We start from the raw sequence: 23,796 nt of genomic DNA, 5'->3' as shown, positions 1-23,796 counted from the left end.
GCAGAACCTATTGCTCCCTGTTTCAAAATTTTGACCCCGTTTTCCTGGCCCTAGCAAAGAGAAGAAACACAAGGTCAAAAGGATAATAGTACATGTTTTTTGGGGTATTTTACTTTGTCTGGTTAAAGTAACTGGAAAACAAATGTTTCTATGAATAAAAAATGCATAAGCAAAGCTATTATTTCTCACAGAACAGCTTTTCTGATTTTTAGAGAAGGGATTCCAGGATCAATGACCTTTGTGTTATTTTCTGTAGCCCGAGACATAGCATACTGGAATCCAACTAGCCATCATAGGTCCAATGTGCTACATTCTGTTCATGGAATTTAATTGATTTAGTAAAAAGAAAAGGAGTACTTGTGGCACCTTAGAGACTAACCAATTTATTTGAGCATGAGCTTTCGTGAGCTACAGCTCACTTCATCGGATGCATACTGTGGAAACTGCAGCAGGCTTTATATATACACAGAGAATATGAAACAATACCTCCTCCCACCCCACTGTCCTGCTGGTAATAGCTTATCTAAAGTGATCATCAGGTTAGGCCATTTCCAGCACAAATCCAGGTTTTCTCACCCTCCACCCCCCCACACAAATTCACTCTCCTGCTGGTGATAGCCCATCCAAAGTGACAACTCTTTACACAATGTGCATGATAATCAAGTTAGGCCATTTCCTGCACAAATCCAGGTTCTCTCACTCCCTCACCCCCCTCCAAAAACCCACCCCCATACACACACAAACTCACTCTCCTGCTCCAGACTCCAGCGAGAAACTGCTGAATTGGAATTCATTTGCAAATTGGATACTATTAATTTAGGCTTAAATAGAGACTGGGAGTGGCTAAGTCATTATGCAAGGTAGCCTATTTCCTCTTGTTTTTTCCTACCCCCCCCCCCAGATGTTCTGGTTTAACTTGGATTTAAACTTGGAGAGTGGTCAGTTTGGATGAGCTATTACCAGCAGGAGAGTGAGTTTGTGTGTGTATGGGGGTGGGTTTTTGGAGGGGGGTGAGGGAGTGAGAGAACCTGGATTTGTGCAGGAAATGGCCTAACTTGATTATCATGCACATTGTGTAAAGAGTTGTCACTTTGGATGGGCTATCACCAGCAGGAGAGTGAATTTGTGTGGGGGGGTGGAGGGTGAGAAAACCTGGATTTGTGCTGGAAATGGCCTAACCTGATGATCACTTTAGATAAGCTATTACCAGCAGGACAGTGGGGTGGGAGGAGGTATTGTTTCATATTCTCTGTGTATATATAAAGTCTGCTGCAGTTTCCACGGTATGCATCCGATGAAGTGAGCTGTAGCTCACGAAAGCTCATGCTCAAATAAATTGGTTAGTCTCTAAGGTGCCACAAGTACTCCTTTTCTTTTTGCGAATACAGACTAACACGGCTGTTACTCTGAAACAATTGATTTAGTGATTTTTCTACCTCTTTATAGTAGCAAACCAAATTTTCCCTTTGTAGACCATGGATTTCATGACTTGGTGGTTGTGCCTCAGCTTGTGAAGATTATGCCATAGAGGGCATAAGCCAAATAATTGTATTCGGTTACAGCAGCCTAGTTCTGAAAGAGCAGAAGTGAACAAATACAGTGTACAAAAACTAACAAAAATAACTCAAACTCAGATGTACCCTGTCAAGACTATTTTTACAAATCTCTGAACAGTTATACTAACCTCATCATGGAGTTAATTTCTGATCCTTTCCTCATGTGATTGTGGGGTAGGTGTGGTTGTGGTTGGTTGTCCTTTTTTGTGGCCGCCATATTTGCTGTTCCCCATTATTTCAACTGAAGTAGGAAGCATGGGGAGATGGATGGCAAGGCAGAATACTAGTCTTGTCTCCTTTTGTTATCCAAAAGTCATCTTTAGTACACTCAAAAAATTGTGTATCCAGGGCCCTCATCTTAGTACAGTTTCTCATTCCATTGTTTGTGTTTATTTCAGGGAAGGACGATCCAGCGCTTATGTGAAAGGAGATTGTCAACGGATTGGAGATGTCATGCTGAGGAATATGTGCATGCTGAAGGTAGAAGAATTGACTCTTGACATTCTGAGATTTTAAGTTCAGCATCACTTATTGACAGGGTAGTAGTTCCAGTTGTAGCATTTTCACCCAACTCAGTGATGTGTAAATTAATTGATTATGGTTTGTAAATTACTTTAAAACCAAATTTAACAGGAGACTATTTGCAGCAACTAACACTGCCATTGTATTTTATTCCACCTACATCTAAGACCAGATAAGAGCTGGCTGCTTAGAAGACTAAGCATTTGTCTGCATGAGGAGATTAAATAGCATAGATATAAAGGAACAATTATTCCACTATAGTGATGCCAGTATAACTCTGCTCTTTTTTTTTTTAAACTCTGGAGTAATTATTCTGGAATGAAATAATTTTTATTTGGGAATAGTGTTCACACACAGTTATACCAGCATAGTTGTAGCAAAATAATTATTCCACTATAGCTATACTAGTCAATTTCCCCATGTAGACAAGTCCTAAGAAAGAAAATTCCCAGGACACCTCTGCCTGTTCTGGTCATTCCATAGATGCAATTGCTGTTTTCATATTGGGGTATTTTGATGTCCCTCAGTCATGTTCTTTTCATTTTTCTTATCCACAATATACTGTGGAAAAGTAACAGTATACTGGGTTCTTCAGTCATTGGAGTTATCCATATCTGCCTTTTTGATCTATCTTTAGTTTGTTTTTATAACATGAACTGTAAGAGATGGTTAAAAATACCATGGTTTTGATGCAACCAGTCTCTACCATAGTAACTAATTTCTACAGAATTTTTTATCCTCTGTCTCAGTGGACATCTGGTTTTGTTTGATTTTTGTGGTGTGTGTGCGTGTGTGTGTGTGTGTGTGTGTGTGTGTGTGGGAGGGGTGTCAGTCCCGCTGTCTTTAAACTACCTTAACTTTGGGTTCCATTCCAGGTTCTGGAGAGGAGTCTTTACTATAGTGGGCACAAATCCTTTTGCCAGTCTCTTCCATACTCCTGAATCCTCGACCCTGTCTCCACCCCTCTGAGTTCTAGTCTCTCTCGGGCTTGCAGTCAGTCCCAAAGCTTACTCTGCTTAAACTGGTTTTTCATTTGCTTGCAACCTTTACACATGTCCACATTGCCAGTACTAGCTCCTTTCTCTTTGATTGTTAAATATTATGTAAACTCTTCGTAGATTGTAAATTGTAACTACTACTAAGCAGCAATAGCAACTGTATTGTAACTTTTTAATTTTTTCTTTCCAGATTCATGTTACTGTTTTGTATGGCATATACTCAAAAATTAGGAAACACCAGAATTAAGGCTGCCTCTGCAACCCTAATTCAGCCCCCTTGTGTTATATGCATTATGATAGTCATTAATTATCTGATCACATACTGTTTTTTCCACAGGATGCCTGCCTCATTCAGGGCACAGGATGGCTCTCTTAATGAACAATTATTCAGTATTTCCTTTTATCCTTGTTGTTTAATATATGGCCCCAGGCCATCCTGTGAGATGGAGGGTCATCTGCATTTTGGAAATTGGGAACTGAGTCACAGAGAAATAAATATGAAAAATATCTCTTAATTTTGGAATGTCCCATTTGAAATACCTTGGACCTAATTTTTCAGCATAATTGACATCATATATCACTTTATATAGAATCATAGAAGATTAAGGTTGGAAGAGACCTCAGGAAGCCATCTAGTCCAACCCCTTGCTCAAAGCAGGACCAACCCCAACTAAATCATCCCAGCCAGGGCTTTGTCAGGCCGGGCCTTAAAAACCTCTAAGGATGGAGATTCCACCACCTCCCTAAGTAACCAATTCCAGTGCTTCAGCACCCTCCTAGTGAAATAGTGTTTCCTAATATCCAACCTAGACCTCCCCCACTGCAACTTGAGACCATTGCTTTCTGTTCTGTCATCTGCCACCACTAAGAACAGCCTAGCTCCATTCTCTTTGGAACCCCACTTCAGGTAGTTGAAGGCTCTTCCCCCTTTTAGTTAGGTGCATCCCATCTCTTCCTAGCTATCCTCCTTCCTGGAACAACATCCCATGGTTGAAGAATCCAAAGCCCTCTCTCTGACACCACCTGTGTAACCACGCATTTACCTCCACAATTCCATAGTCCCTACCTGGGCCTTTTCCTTCAACAGGGAGGATGGACAAGAACACAACTTGTGCCTCAGACTCCTTTATCCTTCTTCCCAGAGCCACATAGTCTGCAGTGACCCGCTCAAGGTCATTCTTGGCAGTATCATTGGTGCCCATGTGGAGAAGTAGGAAGGGGTAGTGGTCTGAGGGCTTGAACAGTTTCGGCAGACACTCAGTCACATCCTGAATTCTAGCTCCAGACAAGCAGCACACTACTCAAGTCTCCTGGTCTGGACAGGAGGCAGATGGATGACTCCATCCCTCTTAGGAGGGACTTCGTGACCACCACCACCCGTCTCCTCCTCTTGGGAGTGGTGGTCGTGGAACCCCCATCTCTAGGACAATGCATCCCATGCCTTCTGGTCAATGGGGTCTCCTTCTGATCTTTTCCCTCAGATGACTCTTCCAAACCATTCTCCGCCATAGTACCTGTGCAGAGAGCCTCCATCTGCGTTGGGGGTACATGGGTTCTCCTCTTTCTTCTTTTGGAGGTCACATGCCACCAATTTTCTTCCACGTTCTGCACTGCCCTCTCTGATTCTTCAGCATGCTGTGCCTGCAGTACCAAATGCTGACTTCTGTCAAGAAAATCTTCATTTTCTCTGATGCAACGCGGGGTTGATACTTGGGTCTCTAGTTCTTTAACCTTCTCTTCCAATATGGAGACCAACTTGCACTTCGTACAGACGAAGTTGATTCTACCCTCTGCGAGAAAGACAAACTATATGCTATATGTTCAAAGCACTGCTCCCATAGACTTCAGTTGCAGCTGAGTGGTTAGCACTTCTGTAACCCACATCCCAGGGTCTCAAGTCAGACACCCAGAAAATGAAGAACATGCCATCAGTGATCACCTATCAAAAGTTTGGTTTAAGTGACTTGCCCAGCATCACATTGGAACTCTGTGTCAGAGGCAGGGATAGAATCCAGTTCTCCAAGGCAGCATTCAAATGCCCTAGCCATGAGACCCTCCTTTTTCCCCCTACAATCCCACGCCTCATTGCTACATACCATACAAATTCTGCAGCAAATGAAGCAAGGATCCTACAGACAACAGCCTCCTTGGCCATACAGTGCTAATGCATCCCCAGATCAGGCCCAGCCTGTGCACCAAATGAGGCAGGTGTCCTGTGGAAAAAACAGTATGTGAACAGATAATTAAAGATTTTATCATAATGAATATACACAAGGGAGGCAAATTGTATAGGCTGAGATTCAGGAATCTTGGGTTCTATTTCAAGTTCGGGAGGGGAGTGTTCTCTGTCCTCTCTGGTCCCCTTCTGCCCCAACCTCTCCAACCTGTCCTTGGTCTGATCTCTTCCACACCCCTGGCTCCTTATCCCAATTTCCTCACCTTAGGCTTCTCATCACGGACCTAGTTGTCTTGCCCACCACGTCTCTCCCTTTTGGGCTCACTGTCAGAGTCCCAATCTCACCCCCACCCCAACTCCCAGTCCCAGTTTCCTTGCCCAGGCAGTGCCAGTTCTCCCCTCCCAACTCCTCATCTGATCTCTTTCCACTCTTCCCCACTCAACCTCTGCCCTCCAGTCATGTCCATGTCTCCCCACCACCACCATCGGTTGGTTCCCAGTCCCAGTATCCCTCCTTCGGCTCCTTGTCCAATCTTAGTCTCCCCCATCATCTTCCTGTCTCCTTATCCCAGTTCTTCCCCAGCTTCTTGTTTGATCTGTCTCCTTGGCCCCCCAATACCCATTTCCATCACCCCACCTCCGTCTGGTTTCAAGTCATAGAATCATAGAATATCAGGGTTGGAAGGGACCTCAGGAGGTCATCTAGTCCAACCCCCTGCTCAAAGCAGGACCGATCCCCAATTAAATCATCCCAGCCAGGGCTTTGTCAAGTCCCAGTCCCTTTATACAGCCAGTCTTAGTTTCACCTTCACTTCCCAGCTCCTTGTCCAATCTCAGAGTTCCTCCCCCATATTGGCTTCAGGTTTCCTCCCTGGTTCTCCTACCCACTCCTGGTCTCTCCCACAATGTCTCCCAGCCTCCCCTTCATCCTGTTCCCCAGCTCCCGCTCTCAATCTCCTTGCCCAACCACTATCAGTCTCACCTGTCTTCTTGTACCAATGTACTCCTTTCCCTCCCTCCAGTCCGGCTCTTGTCCCCTTTGCATTCGAGTCAGGTGCCTTTCTCCTCCACTCTGTCTGGGAATCAGAAATAGCTAAACTGTTTTGATTGAAATTTTCCAGAAAAAAAAATTCAGCCTGAGGCAGACTTCCAGCAGGAAAAATTTCAGCCCAAACAGTTAAAGTTTGGGAAAGTTAAAAGCAACTGAAAACAGGGTCTTGTAGTGGGAAGTGTCAGGCAACCTTAATAATAGGCAGTGCTACCAACACCACCTATAAAATATAAGTAATGACCCTGTCCAGAGAACAAAAGCCAGCTAGCCATATATGAATATATTTATTAGAGATTTTTAATAGAGCAATTACGATATATGGTACAGTATTGCGAATGTTTATTTTTACCAACAGTCAGGGCATATGCAATTTTTGTTTATATTGTTCATGTTTCAGTATTGTAAATAAAACTGAAGATGAGGGACAAGGGGATGCTAAAGTTTCTTGGTGTCCATTGGTCAAATCTAGACCATGTTAAGGGTTTTTCCCAAGTTTCTAGTCATTCCTGTGTCTCTTGTGATCCAACAGGAGTTTACCAGCTACTTGCAGAAACATGATGAGGTCCTGACAGAACTGGAGAAAGCAACTAAGCGCTTAAAGAAACTGGAAATGGTTTATAAGGAGTTTGAATTGCAGAAGGTTTGCTATCTGCCACTCAACACTTTCCTGCTCAAGCCCATCCAGAGGCTGATACACTACAAGCTGATCCTGGGGAGACTTTGCAAGCATTACACAGTAGAACACCAGGACTATGCCGACTGCAGGAGTGAGTGAGCAGTGAGCTAGTCTGAATTCTGTTCTCTCCTTTATATCCTTTGTATTTCAGCATCTCTTAGTGAATCCAGAAGTATTGCAGCTCAGAACTAAATGCGAAACTCCTTTCCTCGACCTAGCTTTCCTCAAAAATTTCATTATACACAGAACTCACCCTCTCTTTCTCTCTGTCATGTGGATGCACAAGCAAGCTTGCCACCTAGAAGCTATCCTGTTTCTCCTGCAGGCTGAGATGGAAGAGAGTGTTTCTATTTTTATGGATGTGACAGTTGCTCACATAGCTATGGAGATGGGAGCTGTACAGGTATCTAGCTCTCTTGACTGAGATTTGCAAAGCAGTCTATGAGATTTAGATACATCTTCTATTAAATTTAATCCCTTAGATGGCCTTGAAAATCTCAGCCTAAATACGTATTTTTCTTATGAAGATATGTCTTGTAATTGTTCTGTCTGGGTTCTGCCCTTTAGCTTAGGAGACATTCTTCAGAACTGTCAATAACAGGCAATCTGGTCCATCCTCCCTCTTCGATATTTCTGCTTCCACTGAAGAACTCTAGATTACCTGTCCAATGTTTGAGTGTGACCAGCACCACTCAGACAAGTGCCTAGCAGTGAGTTTCCCTTGCAGAGGCTACCATGTTCTCAGATGTGCTAGCTCCTTTTGCACTTTTATTTGGCTTCCCTTCTGTGTTACAGACAGACAGAATCATAGAAGATTAGGGTTGGAAGAGACCTCAGGAGGTCATCTAGTCCAACCTCCTGCTCAAAGCAGGACCGACACCAACTAAATCATCCCAGACAGGGTTTTGTCAATCCGGGCCTTAAAAACCTCCAAGGATGGAGATTCCACGACCTCCCTAGGTAACCCATTCCAGAGCTTCACCACCCTCCTAGTGAAATACTGTTTCCTAATATCCAACCTAGACCTCCTCCACTGCAACTTGAGACCATTGCTTCTTGTTCTGTCATCTGCCACCACTGAGAACAGCCACGCTCCATCCTCTTTGAAACCCCACTTCAGGTAGTTGAAGGCTGCTATCAAATCCCCCCTCACTCTTCTCTTCTGCAGACTAAACAAGACCAGTTCCCTCAGCCTCTTCTCATAAATCATGTGCCCCAGCCCCCTGATCATTTTCATTGCTCTCCGTTGGACTCTCTCCAAATTGTCCACATCCTTTCTGTACTGGGGGGCCCAAAACTGGATGCAATACTCCAGTTGTGGCCTCACCAGTGCCGAATAGAGGGAAATAATCGCTTCCCTCAGTCTGCTGGCAATGCTCCTATTGATGCAGCCCAATATGCCGTTAGCCTTCTTTGCAACAAGGGCACACTGCTGACTCATATCCAGCTTCTCATCCACTATAATCCCCACGTCCTTTTCTGCAGAACTGCTTCTTAGCCAGTTGGTCCCCAGCCTGTAGCCGTGCAAGGGATTCTTCTGTCCTAAGTGCAGGACTCTGCACCTGTCTTCGTTGAACCTCATCAGATTTCTTTTGGCCCAATCCTCCAATTTGTCTAGGTCACTCTGGACACTTGTGGGGAGGGATAGCTCAGTGGTTTGAGCATTGGCCTGCTAAATCTAGGGTTGTGAGTTCAATCCTTGAGGGTGCCATTTAGGGATCTGGGGCCAAAAAAAAAAAAAAAAAAAGCTATATTTGCTATGCTTTTCTGAAGTTCAGGGTCCCTATTTTGCTAATCTCCTTTCTTTCTTTTGTGTGGATCCTGAATTCAACCAACTCATGGTCACTGCTGCCCAGGTAGCCACCCACTTCTATTTCCAATTCTTCCCTGTTCGTAAGCAGCAGGTCAAGAGGAGAACGGCTCCTGGTTGGTTCCTCCAGTAGTTGCACCATCTCCCTGTATACTACTGACAGGTGCCATTTGAGCACCTAAAGAGCAGGGAATCTCTTTGTTCAGCTACTGCTGGTGGAGGTGAGAGTGTCTTTTCTCTGAATGGTGCCCTGTTGGCATAGCACTCAAGCAACCCTTTTTCAGAGTGGCTCAATCTTATTTCTGGTGTGATTAGAAGCAACCTTCTCCCAGGCCACTGAGCTCATGTTTCCAGGCAGTTCCCTGCTTTTGGCCACTCTCTCTGAGAAGCTCACCTTCCCACTACAGGGTACATTGCAACACCGTGTCTGAAGTACCTTTGTTTCAGCCCAGCACAGGTGAGCTGCCCATCAGAAGCAGCTGATTGCAGCACGGCAGATCAGCAAAAGGGGGACCACAAGCAGAAAAGAAGCTGGTATAAAGGGCATCCAGCTCACTCCTCCCTGGCCTACTGTTCATCTACCCACCCAAGACAGTGATATCAGTGAGAGCAGATAGCTACATCCCCATCAGCAGCATGTTCAGGATGCAGTTGAGCAGCTGCCAGAATTGTAATAGGATTCACCACTTTTTCTGCATGTGAAGAATTGTCTTCAGTCCAACCCCCAAGTTCCTGAAGGAAAGGAAACCATCAATCATCTTGTGAAAGCTTGTAGACTTTGATTCTGGTAGACATGGTCATCTGATACCCAGACCTAATACCTCTCCGATGTAACTTTCTGTCTCAAAAATCAGTGTTTCACCACAGTACAAAGTTTGACAGCTAGATTATGAAAGGCTCGTTCTCAAAGCCAAGGGATATTTGAATCAGACTGGTGTTCTTTTTAATGATGGCAAGGCAGAAATTCATCTCCATGAAGTATGCAAGGGTGTGAATAAGATACAGACATGGTGTGTGGAACCTGGGACATGAGGATTACAGCATCCCACAAATTCTCCCATTCAAACTCATTGGCCTGGAGTTGGGAGTGTTCACTAGTTTCCTGAAAGTGCAGTATCTGCACTGGATGATGTGACACTCAAATAACGGTAAGCTGGTGCTGCAACCATATATAATGGGATTTCTGAGGCCATCCAAATTACTGAAGTCTCCCAACCTAGTTTTTTCTTCATTGAATGAAAAGTCATTTTAACTATTCCAAGAAGTATCTTGCCACTTTGCCTATAAAAATGGGTTTCCTTATTTCTTTTACCCATGCCAGGAGGGCATCTGAACTACAAACACTGCCTATCTTCCACTGGGACAGGAGGTGCTGTGTTTTTCCATCTGGCTTCATGGCTAAAGGTCCACAGAGTTTTACTGTTTTTTTCATCTTTTTGCCATCACACAAAAAAACCAAAAAATGACACATGCTTAATGTCTGGAGAGCTGTCCACACTGAACTAAGAAACTTGGCTAGTCACCAGCACTGTTCCTCAAATGCTATTCAAAATGCAGGGAAAAGACCTCAAATTCCCATTGATAAATGGAGCCTGGTGTGCATCACAGAATCATGTATGACAAAGAGCATTATATGACCGTTAGACATAATGTACGTTTTAGGAGGTTAGCATAAATAGAAGAAAACTGTGGAATCAATATCTGGTTACCGGACACTGCTAATCAGACCTTATGGTCTCCATTGAAGACATTTTTGGGAGAAAGAGCCTGCATGCTGTGATTGAAAATTAAGATAACACACCTGAATTAAATTTCCCTTAATTATAAATATATTGTTAGGTAATATGCGTTTCACACACTGACCCCAGTCACTTTCCAGGCACAAAAGGATTACCAGAAGTGCCTTCCTGAAACACAGAAATTACCAGCTAATTTATTCTCTTGGATAGCATGTCTGGTAATTCTTCCCTCTTTTGAGTAAATATATAGCTTTCAAATGCCCCTTTCACACAAGTAAACCGAAAGTATTGGTTAGTCAAAGTTGAGTTTGACAAGTTAGAAGAGGGAAGGGAGAGGGGGAAAAAAGTACTTCTGATATTATTGCATGTGATTGACAGCTCTGGAGACTGAACTCTGTCCTTTCCCAGGACAGACAAAATGATTAGCAAATTTGCTATTGAAGAGAAAATAAATTAAAGTGTGAGAAAGAGCGTGCACGCGTGTGTGTAAAATTTTTTTTTGTTGGACCTACAAAAAGTATGGTTTGCTCATTCTACTTGTTCTACAGTCATTTAAACAGTGATGATATTAGTCCACAAAGAAAGATGTTTTAGCTTAAAATGCTGTAAATTCAAGTTGTGAAATTAATACAGTCTAGTAAATTCAATACCATTTAAAATTAATAGAAAATGCTAAATGGAAAAGTACAAAACTGAAAGGAAAATGTTTAAGGTCAAAGCATGTGTTCACTTGTGTTTTAAAATTGCTTTAGTTTGGGGCTTTATCAGTCTCATGCCATACTCTGGTACCATTGTCCCTGTATTAAAGCAACATCGTCTTCAAAAGCACCATCCCAGAATAGGAGATTATATTAACAGCTTGTTAGTAGCAGAAAGAAAAAGATAGCTTTAATGAATACTGTTCTATTTGAATAGAAAAATCCTTTTCTCCTCTGCCATTGCCCAAAGCTTTTTTCCTTTTCACTTTTGACAGTCTTTAATATTTTTAAGCCAAGTTGGAAAATGAGTCCTTGCTTCCTACTGTGGAGGACAAGATGTAATACTCATTCAGAAACTCTTGCTTGGTTAAATATATAAATGTAGCAAAGAAGTTGCCATACCATATAGTGTAATATTTTCTAACTTTCAAAGTAACGTATTGGTTACATGGTAATTACTTTTGGATTTACACATTGTAATTACCTGGTAATCTCCAGAAACATGTAATTACCATGAAGTTGCATGACATTCTCCATGTGATTAAAAATAAATGCATACATAAATTTGAGCCCTTTTAACTGAGTGTTACAAAATAACTGATGGTAGATTGATGGCTAGGACCTCTGGCTTTGTCTGCGGAGCCCTGATCTGTGTTGGTGTTGCTTTTCCTGCAGATGCACTGAAGGAGGTTACAGAGATGACAACTCAGCTCCAAAACAGCCTGATCCAGCTGGAGAATTTCCAGAAGCTGACAGAGCTACAACATGACTTGATTGGCATTGATAATCTCATAGCACCTGACAGAGTAGGTAACTTTCTTTGCTTAACTTCTAAAGCCTTTATTTGACTACTTAGGAACAACGTTTATATGACCTACTTATTTACCTGCCACAGACTTTAACTATGTGTTTATCTTAAAGCCTGTAAGGGTTCTCACAGGATATGTGCCTGTATATCAGGTCACATTTTCCCCTTGTAATGGTACTGTAAGGAACAAAAACAAAAATAGTTCAACTTAGGTTGATATTCCATTGCAATACTCTGAGTACAACAGGTACTCGGTGAGCTGTTATGATTGGCCCTTGGATAAGAGGCAATACATTACGTCACCAAACAATGACCACACTGCTAGGTCTCTACTGGTTCAGTCTCTGATTTACCTCTGCTTTAGAGTGGCCTGAGAGAATATGGAGAATATAGCATTGATGAGAGGAACATCAACAGAGTAGGGACCACAGTGTTAGCATTAACCCTGAGTATCCGTGACTTTGGGAGGATTTTTTAGATTCTAGGTATATTATTCTTCTCAATGCATCCGATTAAGTAAGCTGTAGCTCACGAAAGCTTATGCTCAAATAAATTTGTTAGTCTCTAAGGTGCCACAAGTACTCCTTTTCTTTTTACATATTAGTAGTGTGGCACATAAGAAAACTAATGGACAGTTTAGTGTTCTATAAGGTTAATGGGGCATTAGTTCAGTAGCCAGTATACTGAAGTCCAGCCTTTTATCACTTACTCCAAATGGTGTTGGCAACAAGGAGAAAGTTGGAAAAAGGAAGAGACCTCAAAACTCTGTGCACTTGGAGAAAGGCAAAGCTTGATGTAACTTTCTTTTTCCCCACAGGAATTTATCCGGGAGGGTTGCTTGTACAAGCTCACTAAAAAAGGTTTACAGCAGAGGATGTTCTTTCTGGTGAGTGCTTCCTTTGCTGTCTACACATCAAGTGTCCTCAAGGCATAGCCACAAACCAAGCTGTTTTTCAGGGATTGAGTCCCAGTACAGAGGTGATGGAGCTCAACATGCTAACCAAAAGTTCACTGATTCTCTTCTCATGGTATATGGAGGACAGCAGTAATCCAGTCCATTTTCTGACTGTTTATTTACACCCATTTATTTAATTTAAGTACATTTAAAAAGCCATGTTAATATCAAGCTCCATTAGAGAAACAAAGCAAATTTTTTAATGGAAATGGACAAAATTAGTAGAGAAAGAAACTTTATTTTCATGCTTTTAAAAGGTATTACAAACAATGGTGAACTTAAATGAAACATCTGTATGAAATAAGTACCTGGTAATATCTTTTTAGGCATACAGGTTATATTCCTCCTTCCTCTGTCAGTTCTCAGATATGCTGCTGTACACAAGCAAAGGAGTCACGGGTACCAATCAGTTCAAAATTCATGGATACCTCCCTCTGCATGGCATGCTGGTAAGTAATTTCTTTCAAAGGGCACCACAGCACTGGTTAAATAAATAAATAAGCCACTGTGCACTGAGGCCTCTTGGTACATTCACTTCATGCAGTTATGCTGAACTAAAGTCTCATCTGCTGGTCAGGAGTGAGGCGCTTCCAGGCTGTTGAAAACAGCCTCGCTGCCAGGGTTCTCAAAGACCATGGAGATGTATGAGTAGTGATCAATGGGTGATCAATGGCTCGATGTCTAGTTGGCAGCCGGTATCAAGCGGAGTGCCCCAGGGGTCGGTCCTGGGGCCAGTTTTGTTCAACATCTTTATCAGTGATCTGGATGATGGGATTAATGGCACCCACAGCAAGTTCGCAGATGACAGTAAGCTGGGGGAGAGGTAGATACGCTGGAGGTTAGGGATAGGGTCCAGAGTAACCTAGACAAATTGGAGGATTGGGCCAAAAGAAATCTGATGAGGTTCAACAAGGACAAGTGCAGAGTCCTGCATTTAGGAAGGAAGAATCACATGCACTGCTATAGGCTGGGGACCGACTCGCTAAGCAGCAGTTCTGGAGAAAAGGACCTGGGGATTACAGTGGACGAGAAGCTGGAAGAGAGTCAGAAGTGTACCTTCATTGCCAAGAAGGCCAACAGCATATTGGGCTGTATTAGAAGGAGTGTTGCCAGCAGATCGAGGGAAGTAATTATTCCCCTCTATTTGGCACTGGTGAGGCCACACCTGGAGTATTGTGTCCAATTTTGGTCACCCCCCACTACAGAAGGGATGTGGACAAATTGGAGAGAGTCTGGCTGAGGGCAACGAAAATTATTAGGGATCTGAGCACATGACTTTATGAGGAGATGCTGCTGGAACTGGGGTTATTTAGTCTGCAGAAGAGAAGAGTGAGAGAGGATTTGATAGCAGCCTTCAACTACCTGGAGGGGGGTTCCAAAGAGGATGGAGCTAGGAGGATGTTCTCAGTGGTGGCAGATGACAGAACAAGAAGCAATGGTCTCAAGTTGCAGTGGAGGAGGTCTAGGTTGGATATTAGGAAACATTATTTCACTAGGAGGGTGGTGAAGCACTGGAATGGGTTACCTAGGGAGGTGGTGGAACCTCCATCCTTAGAGGTTTTTAAGGTCCGGCTTGACAAAGACTTGGCTGGGATGATTTAGTTGATGTTGGTCCTGCTTTGAGCAGCGGATTGGACTAGATGACCTCCTGAGGTCTCTTCCAACCCTAATCTTCTATGATTCGATGTGGACTGGACCTTTTTCATGCTTTAGTCTGTGAGTGAAACCAGTGGATGAAGGGTTCATTCTTTTCACCTCACTAGCAAAGCAATCTGAAGAGAAATCTTGTTTAACTCTTAACTTTTGCATGACTGTTTGAGACTGATCTGGGAATGCTGATCTGTGCTGTTGTTTTTCACAACTAGCCATATCAGTTCTTCTACCTCTTCTTCTAATGGAGCTATTCTTTGTCTGTTTGACTTACAGTTAATAGTGCTGGATCCTCCGGTGAGTAATAAGATGTACCCTGGTTGGAGTTGCTCCTTTCCGACCCCATTGGCTATGGCATTTACACAGCCGTCAGATGTTGCACTAGAACTATAACACATAGATTCCTGTGTAGAACCAAAATAGACTTTGGGTGCTTCTGAAGTAGCTGACTTCCATACTTGTTGCAACTCTGAAGTCATGGTGTTGTGAATTAGTTCCTATCCAACCAGAGAGAACAACTTGGGTACATACCATTGCACAGTGAGTGATGAGAGAAACCTTTTTTCTTCATGTTAGGTGGAAGAGAGTGAGAATGAATGGTCTGTCCCACACTGCTTCACAATCTATTCAGCTCAGAAAACCATAGTAGTGGCAGCAAGGTATGTAGTTCTTCTTCCCAGCCACAAGCAGGTAAGAGCCCTTGGATTAAACATTTGGCTGCTGATTGCAGGGGCCAGGGGAGTGCTTCATGGGCCCTCAGGAAAGCATGGTTTTGACAATAGATATAAAACATTCAGTATTTAAATACCTTTTATTAATGTCATGTCACAGAAAGGAGTATTTGATCTAACCAAACCATGAGTTCTTAAAGGGACAGCAGCAGAAGTGACATTGCTAGTGCATTGTTTCCTGATGAGCTGGCTGAGCTTGCAGTGAAAGCCTTTAACCAATTGATTTAAAACAGGAAAAGGGGGAAAGATACAAGTAATAGATTGCTATTTGGCAATCTAAACATGAACATATTTTAGAGAGCCAAGAAAACCCTAACCCCAGTTAAAATGTAGAAAATGAAAATGGGATTAAGAAGTGCAGAATTCCTGGGCATTGCACAAGCCAGGAAATGAGATGAGTTCAAGGATGGCTTGTAAAGTAAACAAAGTTCTTTTCAACTTAGCTCTTTCCTCTTTTAGAAAATTGAGTGTTAGCAGCTATCGCTCTCCCTGCTGGACAACACAACAATAAATCAAGACCCTTCCTTCATATTACAGCATTCAGGCAGATAGTAAAAGACGTGATCTAGAAGGACTGGTACATAAGCCAGAGAACTGATTTACAAAAGTAAACTTTTCTTCTGCACAATATTCAGTTCTCTGTAATTTTCTTTTTTTGTAAGTGATTAGAAAACAGAATATTTTCATGACCTATCAGATAAATCTTGCAGTCTTTATTCAGTCATTACTGAGGGAAGTCTCCAGTTAATTCAGTTTGAGCTTTGCAGTTGGGATTGATATGTTTGTATGTCAATTTTGCAAAGCAAAACTTTACACTAAGGTGATAAATATATGCTGTAGAAAGGACAGGATGTACAAAGAGCTTGGCTAAATTAGTGAGAACCTAAACTTTTCCATTTCCAGATTTGGAGCATTATAAATTTGTTACCTCAATGTTACAGTAAGGTTGTATTTCATTGTATTTCACTACAAAATTTGTAATATTTGTTGTTAAAAAGACTCTTTTAAATCTGGATTGGTTTATTGGTTTACTCTCACTCCGGTTTATTGTTTTTCTTTATACTCAAGATGTAATCTCTATACTCCAGATGTAAAATTTAATTTAGCATTTCTACAGTCTCCTAGAAACAGACCCTAGTTGTTCTTGTGCATCTAAAATTCCCATGGGATTCAGTTGAAGTTATGCATGCACGGGTGAGGCAGAATTGGAGCCCTTAATCTAAAGGTTACATATTCTTTGTAGTTTTTTTTATTCAGCTAGTTTCATAGCTCCTAATGTTAGCAAAAGCTATTGCCAAACATTTGTGAAATCAAGTTTTTAATGGCTTACCAGTCACTTATTTTATATTTTGCATATTAGCAGAAGGACTAAACTAACCCTTTTCGAGTGCTAGCTTACCTGAAAATGTCAGTTTTGAAGTTCAGCCATTTTTTAGTTAATTGTGAGCCAAAAAAGCTTAGAAATATGCTTAAAATCAGAAGAATATATAATTTTTTTCATCCTGTCATAACTTGGAAATGTTTGACAGGATTTTTCTAAAACTTAAAAAAGAGCAAATGCTTTGTCTTGATACTAAAAGGAAAAAATTACTCTGTAGCAACTATTCATATATAAATATGACCTATGAAGTTCTTACCCAGTAATCACAGTGTCATCCATATAATCTATAAATGGTTTCCATATGCTCTGGAATAAATCTTCAGCATCCTGCATTCTCTATTTTATTCTGAAGATGAAAGCTAAAATAGATATACTTTTTAAAAGGAGTGCCATCCTTCAAATGCTTCAGTATTATCATTTTCAGTGTCATTCTACCTACCCAGTTTAAGATACCTTCCTTTAATATGGTCTTCAGTCTGAAAATATTTCTTATCTCAAAAAGTAGATTAGTCATAAAGCCCATATAAAGAATGATGATATTCCTTATAATTTCATCTCAAGATTTGTGTGGGCACACAACCCTAGAACATGCTGTTAAAATTATACAGCAGTTGAGTCTGACAGGTCCACTGTCAGTTGACACTGCTGTCTATTCATTCTCTTACCTTTTCAGTATAGATTGTGTATGATTTTTAAACTTGTGTCTTCAACTGCTTGGTAATCATAAACTCTTAACTTCTCCCTACTCCACCCTCCCATTCTGTGTCTTACATTTTAATGGCATGCTGCAATATATTTACCAGGATTATTTGTAATTAGATGTTTGGTGAGCCCTAAACTTGATTTTCTGCATTTAAAAGGCCAGATCCCCATCAGAAGGCTTCATAAGGAATCACTTAGTAAGTGGTCACCAACTAAAAAGTCAGCTTTTGCCAGCAGTTACCACACATAATTATCTGAGGTTACTAGCTTTTCCTTATATTTAGTTGGGGATTGGTCCTGCTTTGAGCAGGGGGTTGGACTAGATGACCTCCTGAGGTCCCTTCCAACTCTGATATTCTATGATAGTTACCACCAATGTCTCCTATTCTGTGTGATATAGGTTGGAAAATGTTGTTTTTTTTAAAAGGGCTTCTGTTTTAAAAATGTAGGTACATCAGCTCCCTTGAGAGTAGTGTCATAGCTCAGGTCTGGAGGGAATTAGGTTCGGGGGAGATCAACTTAACTAAGTTACCATTGCACAGGATGGGCCAGTGAGCATTGCAACTGTTCTCTATACTTTCCTAACAAGCCCCGATGGATTTCAGATGGGGAGGAGTGAAATTTTCTATGACTTTGCACACATGAAGTTGTGGAACGTAAATCCCTGTCAGGAAAGCTGCTTCTGTTGCTATATGATAAACTGTGAACAAACATCATATTTTGGTAGCTCAGAATGCTGGGATATCAAAGTTTATCTTCATTCAAAAATCTGGCACTAAATCCCAGTCCAAAATCAGGATGCTTAGCCAGCAGCACTCTTTATTTTGCAGTACCCGTCAGGAGATGGGGAAGTGGATGGAAGACCTTAACATGGCAATTGAAATGGCCAAAAAATCTAGTGAGAAATATGACACGTTTTTGGAAAGCTCCATGTATAATCGTTCTAACAGTAAGTAGCATTTTGCTTTGTTATTAATATGATGCCAGTGGTGCTGTGATCCCTGCATCCTTCCTGTCTGAGAATTTGGAAGATAAGTGGTATATACTAATGGAGTGCTCTTTCCTCTTTTTCCTTATAGTAGACTCCCTTAGCTAGAATGAGTTTCTGGTATTTTGAGACTCAGCAGATAGAAGTTTGTGCTGCGAAACAACAATATGTTTTGCATGATCCATAATCCACTTAAGCCAGAGGTGGGCAAACTACGGCCCGAGGGCCACATCCGGCCTGCAGGACTGTCCTGCCAGGCCCCTGAGCTCCTGGCACAGGAGGCTGTCCCTCCTCCCCCGCAGCCACGCCGCTGTGCGGCGCAGTGCTCTGGGCAGCGCAGCTGCAGAGCCCAGCCTGATCTGACCTTTCAACTACCTGAGGGGTGGTTCCAAAGAGGATGGCTCTAGACTGTTCTCAGTGGTAGCAGATGACAGAACAAGGAGTAATGGTCTCAAGTTGCAGTGGGGGAGATTTAGGTTGGATATTAGGAAAAACTTTTTCACTAGGAGGGTGGTAAAACACTGGAATGCATTACCTAGAGAGGTGGTGGAATCTCCTTCCTTAGAAGTTTTTACAGTCAGGCTTGACAAAGCCCTGGCTGGGATGATTTAATTGGGGGTCGGTCCTGCTTTGAGCAGAGGGTTGGACTAGATGACCTCCTGAGGTCCCTTCTAACCCTGATATTCTATGATTCTATGGTGCTCTGTGCTGCGTGGCACCGCTGCCTGTCCTGGTGCAGCCGCGCCAGTGCTCCAGGCAATGTAGTAAGGGGGCAGGGAGCGGGGGGGAGGGGGGTTTGGATAGAGAGCAGGGGAGTTTGGGGGGTGGTCAGGGGCGTGGATAGGGGTTGGGGCGGTCAGAGCGTGGGGAACGGTGGCCGGGGGGGGCAGGAGTCCCGGGGGGGGCAGTCAGGAAGGAGGGGAGGGGTTGGATGGGGCAGCGGGGGGCGATCAGGGGTTAGGGAGCAGGGGGGTGGATGGGGCAGGGGTCCTGGGGGGGCAGTCAGGAAGGAGGGGAGGGGGTTGAGTGGGGTGGTGAGGGGCAGTTAGGGGCAAGGAGTCCAGGGGTGGTTAGGGAGAAGGTGGTTGGATGGGGCAGGGATCCCAGCGGGCAGTCAGGAAGGAGGGGGGGTTCGATGGGGTTGTGGGGGGCAGTTAGGGGTGGGAGGTCTGGGGGCGGTCAAGGGACCGAGAGCAGGGGGGACGGATGGGGCAGGGGTTCCCAGGGGGCTGTCAGGAAACAGTGGGGGTTGGATGGGGCAGGAGTCCTGGGGGGGCCATCAGGGGGGCAAGAAGCAGGGGGGGTCAGATGGGGACGGGGGACGGGCCATGCCTGGCTGGTTTGGGAGGCACAGCCTCCCCTAACCGGCCCTCCATACGATTTCAGAAACCCAATGCGGCCCTCAGGCCAAAAAGTTTGCCTGCCCCTGCCTTAACCATCTCTTATTTTGGAGAATATTCCTCTGTTTAACCACACAGTGCTTTTTCCCGTCCGTAGAACCTGGTATCTGTGATGGACAAGAAGTTCCTGACACATTCTTGTCAGTGTACAAGAGGCTGTTTTTACCATGGTCTGTGATGAAGCATGTGACATTCCTTTTTTCAGTGAATTTTCTCTGTTGCACAGTGAGAAGGGGCTCTTTCCAAGTCAGATTCTTCTCTGGATGTGATATTGTAAAACACATGCTCAGCGTTTTAATACAAGCTGCATTTTTGATTTCTGTGAGTCAGATCCCCCAAACACAGTTGGATTGTGACAGCCAGAATGATCAGTTCAGTGTGATTTTCAGGAGCTGTGTAACAAATTCATGCTGATGTCTGTTAGTGTTGGGTAGATTCAAGAAAAAGTTGCAGACATTCCGAGGAATCCCAGGTTCTGCCACAGGCTGTGTATCACAGTTTTCTTAAAACTGCCGCTGAATTCTCCTTCCCCAGGATCCTCTGATGAGGTCTCTCTAGAGCAGGAATCTGAAGATGACATACAGTCTTCTCGTAGCTCCCTGGACAGGCAGAGCCACCACCGTGCCAACACTACAATGCACGTGTGCTGGTACCGCAACACCAGTGTCTCCATGACTGACCACAGTGTGGCCGTTGAGGTACCCTATAGGACACAGCTCTCACATCTCAATGTCTGTCTCAGCTCATTCACCACCTGATCTTGCTCCAGTATACGTTTCTGTTGCTATCTATCATTTCTGTGGTCATCAGAGAGTGAGTGAGTGAAAGGTTAATAAATGTTTGAACATGCATGTGTGTCTGTGTGTGTATATATGTATATATACACATGTTGCTACCCCCACCACAGTGTTCTTATTCAAGAGAGTGTTTTGAAGAAAAAAAATGTAAAAGGAAAACTAGGAAACTTCTAGGACAGAATTTTTAACGTGAGGCTTCCTTTGGGAGGCAGTTCTGCAATCCTTGTTTAGTTAGACCTCCCCTGCCTACCTTCCAGGAGGATTGTACTGCTTGCTAGATTCCCACAAGTAGGAATATGTAGTAGTTGCCTTGAAGGAGAAAACATGGTTACTTTAGTAACTGCAGTTCTTCAAGAATGTTACCTTTGCATATTTCCACCTTCCTATCTTCCTGAGAGTTCTATTCTCAAAGCATTCAGGTTTAATGGAAGGAAGTGCAGCTGGGCATTAAACCGGAGCACCTAGATTTTCATGGTTTACATAGCAAACTAATAAGCTCATTGCTGGAAGTTTTATAAACCTTTTACATGGGCATGGAGACCCTTTGTCTGTCATCTTGCCAGCAGTCAAACTGGATCCCATTTGAAGGAAGTTGGCCTTGGTTCCTTTGGCAAATTTATGAGTGCCACCAGATCACTGGTTTCAGAGTAACAGCCGTGTTAGTCTGTATTCGCAAAAAGAAAAGGAGTACTTGTGGCACCTTAGAGACGAACCAATTTATTTGAGCATAAGCTTTCGTGAGCTACAGCTCACTTCATTGGATGCATACTGTGGAAAGTGTAGAAGATCTTTTTATACACACAAAGCATGAAAAATACCTCCCCCCACCCCACTCTCCTGCTGGTAATAGCTTATCTAAAGTGATTACTCTCCTTACAATGTGTATGATAATCAAGTTGGGCCATTTCCAGCACAAATCCAGGTTTTCTCACCTCCCCACCCCACACACACACAAACCCACTCTCCTTCTGGTAATAGCTTATCTAAAGTGACCACTCTCCTTACAATGTGTATGATAATCAAGGTGGGCCATTTCCAGCACAAATCCAGGGTTTAACAATTTGTGCTGGAAATGGCCCACCTTGATTATCATACACATTGTAAGAAGCGTGGTCACTTTAGATAAGCTATTACCAGCAGGAGAGTGGGTTTGTGTATGTGTGTGTGTGGGGGGGAGAAAACCTGGATTTGTGCTGGAAATGGCCCAACTTGACTATCATACACATTGTAAGGAGAGTGATCACTTTAGATAAGCTATTACCAGCAGGAGAGTGGGGTGGGGAGAGGTATTTTTTCATGCTTTGTGTGTATAAAAAGATCTTCTACACTTTCCACAGTATGCATCTGATGAAGTGAGCTGTAGCTCACGAAAGCTTATGCTCAAATAAATTGGTTAGTGACTAAGGTGCCACAAGTACTCCTTTCTTTTCACCAGATCACTGTTATAGCTGAAGTGCTGTGAGCTTTATACTACTGACTCTAGGATTGCAGTATGAGTTCTCCCAGCACCATTTTGCTTTGCTCTGTATTTCAGATTCTAATACAATGACTTTTTCACATTCCTTTGTTATTTAACAGATGCTTTTCTTACATCACTTTTTCTTCTTCTAAAGCTCTACTTTCTCTCTCTCTCTCTTTCTCTGCTCAGTTTTCTGCTCTCTTGCTGTTTCTCCAGAGCTTCCTCCTCGCTATTTGCTGGGCCAGACCCGTCGGCCCAACACAATCACCCATGTTTGCTGGTATCGGAACCAGAGCCTATCCCTGTCTGATTACTTATGCATGATTCAGGTAAAAACACCTCTAAAACACTGAGTTGAGTCCAAAGCAGAAAAAAATTTTAGTTCCTCTCACCTTCTTCCCTTCTCACCTGCACCCTAAACATTGTGCAAGTGTGAGAATGCCTGACGCATGCAGAATGGAAGTTGTAATGATTGGTGATTGGTGTGGAAGTCCATTGATATCTTTGTCTCACCTTCCAAAAATAGCCCTGTTATCCTTTCAGTTTATGCTACACCAACCTAAACTCTGGGCTTTCTTTTTTCTTTTTCATTAGATATAAAACTACTATGCTGTCATTTCTTCCTGTAGTTTTAACCATATCTATTTCTCTTCTCATTGTACCACTATTCTATTACTCAGGTTCCAGTATACTAGTATATTAACTTAAATAATGCTTCCTTGCAACATGCTGTCCACTCCTAGCTCAGCTTTATGTAGTCATATCCTAGTCCAGAACTCCAGTGTCAATCAAGAATCCTCTTTTTCTTGTTTCTTCTCATGTTTTATTTTTGATCTCACACAAATAAACTGAATGCAGGGTCTTGGTGGATGTTGCCAATTAGTTCTTAGCATGTTTCAGGAAGACAGGATGCAGATGACGACAATGGTAGGGCTAGATTTTTGGGAAGCTCAAGATCATTCTCTTCTTAATGAGGTGCTATGGATGGTAAATCATTGGTATAATAAAATTAAAAACCCATACAGTAACAACTGGTAAATAATCACATAATCAAGTTGAACCATTTTCTGTTGAGATGAAAATGCCATGCATATTTAACTGTTTTGCAATGTGAAAGGAGACCATTTTGTGTAGATGTCAAATTGACAATACAAAAATGCGCTAAGGCATTCCATCAGTAACTGAAACATCTTAGAAGCCTCTCAAAGCATAAGAACAGGACTCTCTGTTAATTGTTCTGCATTATCTAGAAGCAGCCACAATGGGGAACGTCAGTCAGGATATGGAATAGTGCCAACAGCAGCATTTATCTTGTCCATGGGGAGAGTGATCTGTGATCTCATATTGGTTTTCTTTTTCTTCATTGCTAGAATCAGCTTTCAGGGTACCTGCTGAGGAAATTCAAAAATAGTAATGGCTGGCAAAAGCTCTGGGTTGTCTTCACCAACTTCTGTTTGTTCTTCTACAAAACTCACCAGGTATGCTATAGTAGTGGAACAGTATGGGGACAAGGGGTGAGATACTGGACAGAAGACACAGGTATAGCTCTTTACTGTCCTCTAGGTGCATTTTGCAACCATCTATCATCTGTACTGAATTGCCTAACTCCAAAGGCATGTAGCAAGAAAAATAGCAAGCAGCAATTAATGGAGTCGGGCTACATAAGGCTACGGACCTTTCTCTCGCAGCGTTAATCAGG

General features: G+C 42.8%; 1 protein-coding gene across 15 annotated transcripts in view; it reads left to right on the top strand.

Annotated features, from left to right (window-relative positions):
- Positions 1 to 23,796, top strand: part of FARP2 (FERM, ARH/RhoGEF and pleckstrin domain protein 2) — a 235,941-nt gene that overhangs the window by 204,971 nt on the left and 7,174 nt on the right. For 8 of the 15 annotated variants that reach the window (XR_013347034.1, XR_013347033.1, XM_077825588.1 and 5 more), the window contains 9 exons: positions 1,955 to 2,036; positions 6,833 to 7,070; positions 11,902 to 12,032; positions 12,852 to 12,920; positions 13,316 to 13,438; positions 15,216 to 15,298; positions 18,284 to 18,402; positions 20,376 to 20,539; positions 23,468 to 23,575. Coding sequence is in view for 10 of the 15 variants with exons in the window: in XM_077825588.1 (XP_077681714.1) it covers positions 1,955 to 2,036; positions 6,833 to 7,070; positions 11,902 to 12,032; positions 12,852 to 12,920; positions 13,316 to 13,438; positions 15,216 to 15,298; positions 18,284 to 18,402; positions 20,376 to 20,539; positions 23,468 to 23,575 (1,117 nt within the window). In the remaining 5 variants the exon portion in view is untranslated. Of the gene's footprint in view, positions 1 to 1,954; positions 2,037 to 6,832; positions 7,071 to 11,901; positions 12,037 to 12,851; positions 12,921 to 13,315; positions 13,439 to 15,215; positions 15,299 to 18,283; positions 18,403 to 20,375; positions 20,540 to 23,467; positions 23,576 to 23,796 lie in introns of those variants that run through there. The other 7 variants (XM_077825595.1, XM_077825590.1, XR_013347035.1 and 4 more) reach the window with 5 other exon arrangements.

The sequence above is a fragment of the Eretmochelys imbricata genome, chromosome 9 (assembly GCF_965152235.1).
Source record: "Eretmochelys imbricata isolate rEreImb1 chromosome 9, rEreImb1.hap1, whole genome shotgun sequence".
Lineage (NCBI taxonomy): Eukaryota > Metazoa > Chordata > Testudines > Cheloniidae > Eretmochelys > Eretmochelys imbricata.
The sequence above is the reverse complement of the archived record's forward strand: the minus strand, read 5'-3'. Positions and strand labels throughout refer to the sequence as shown.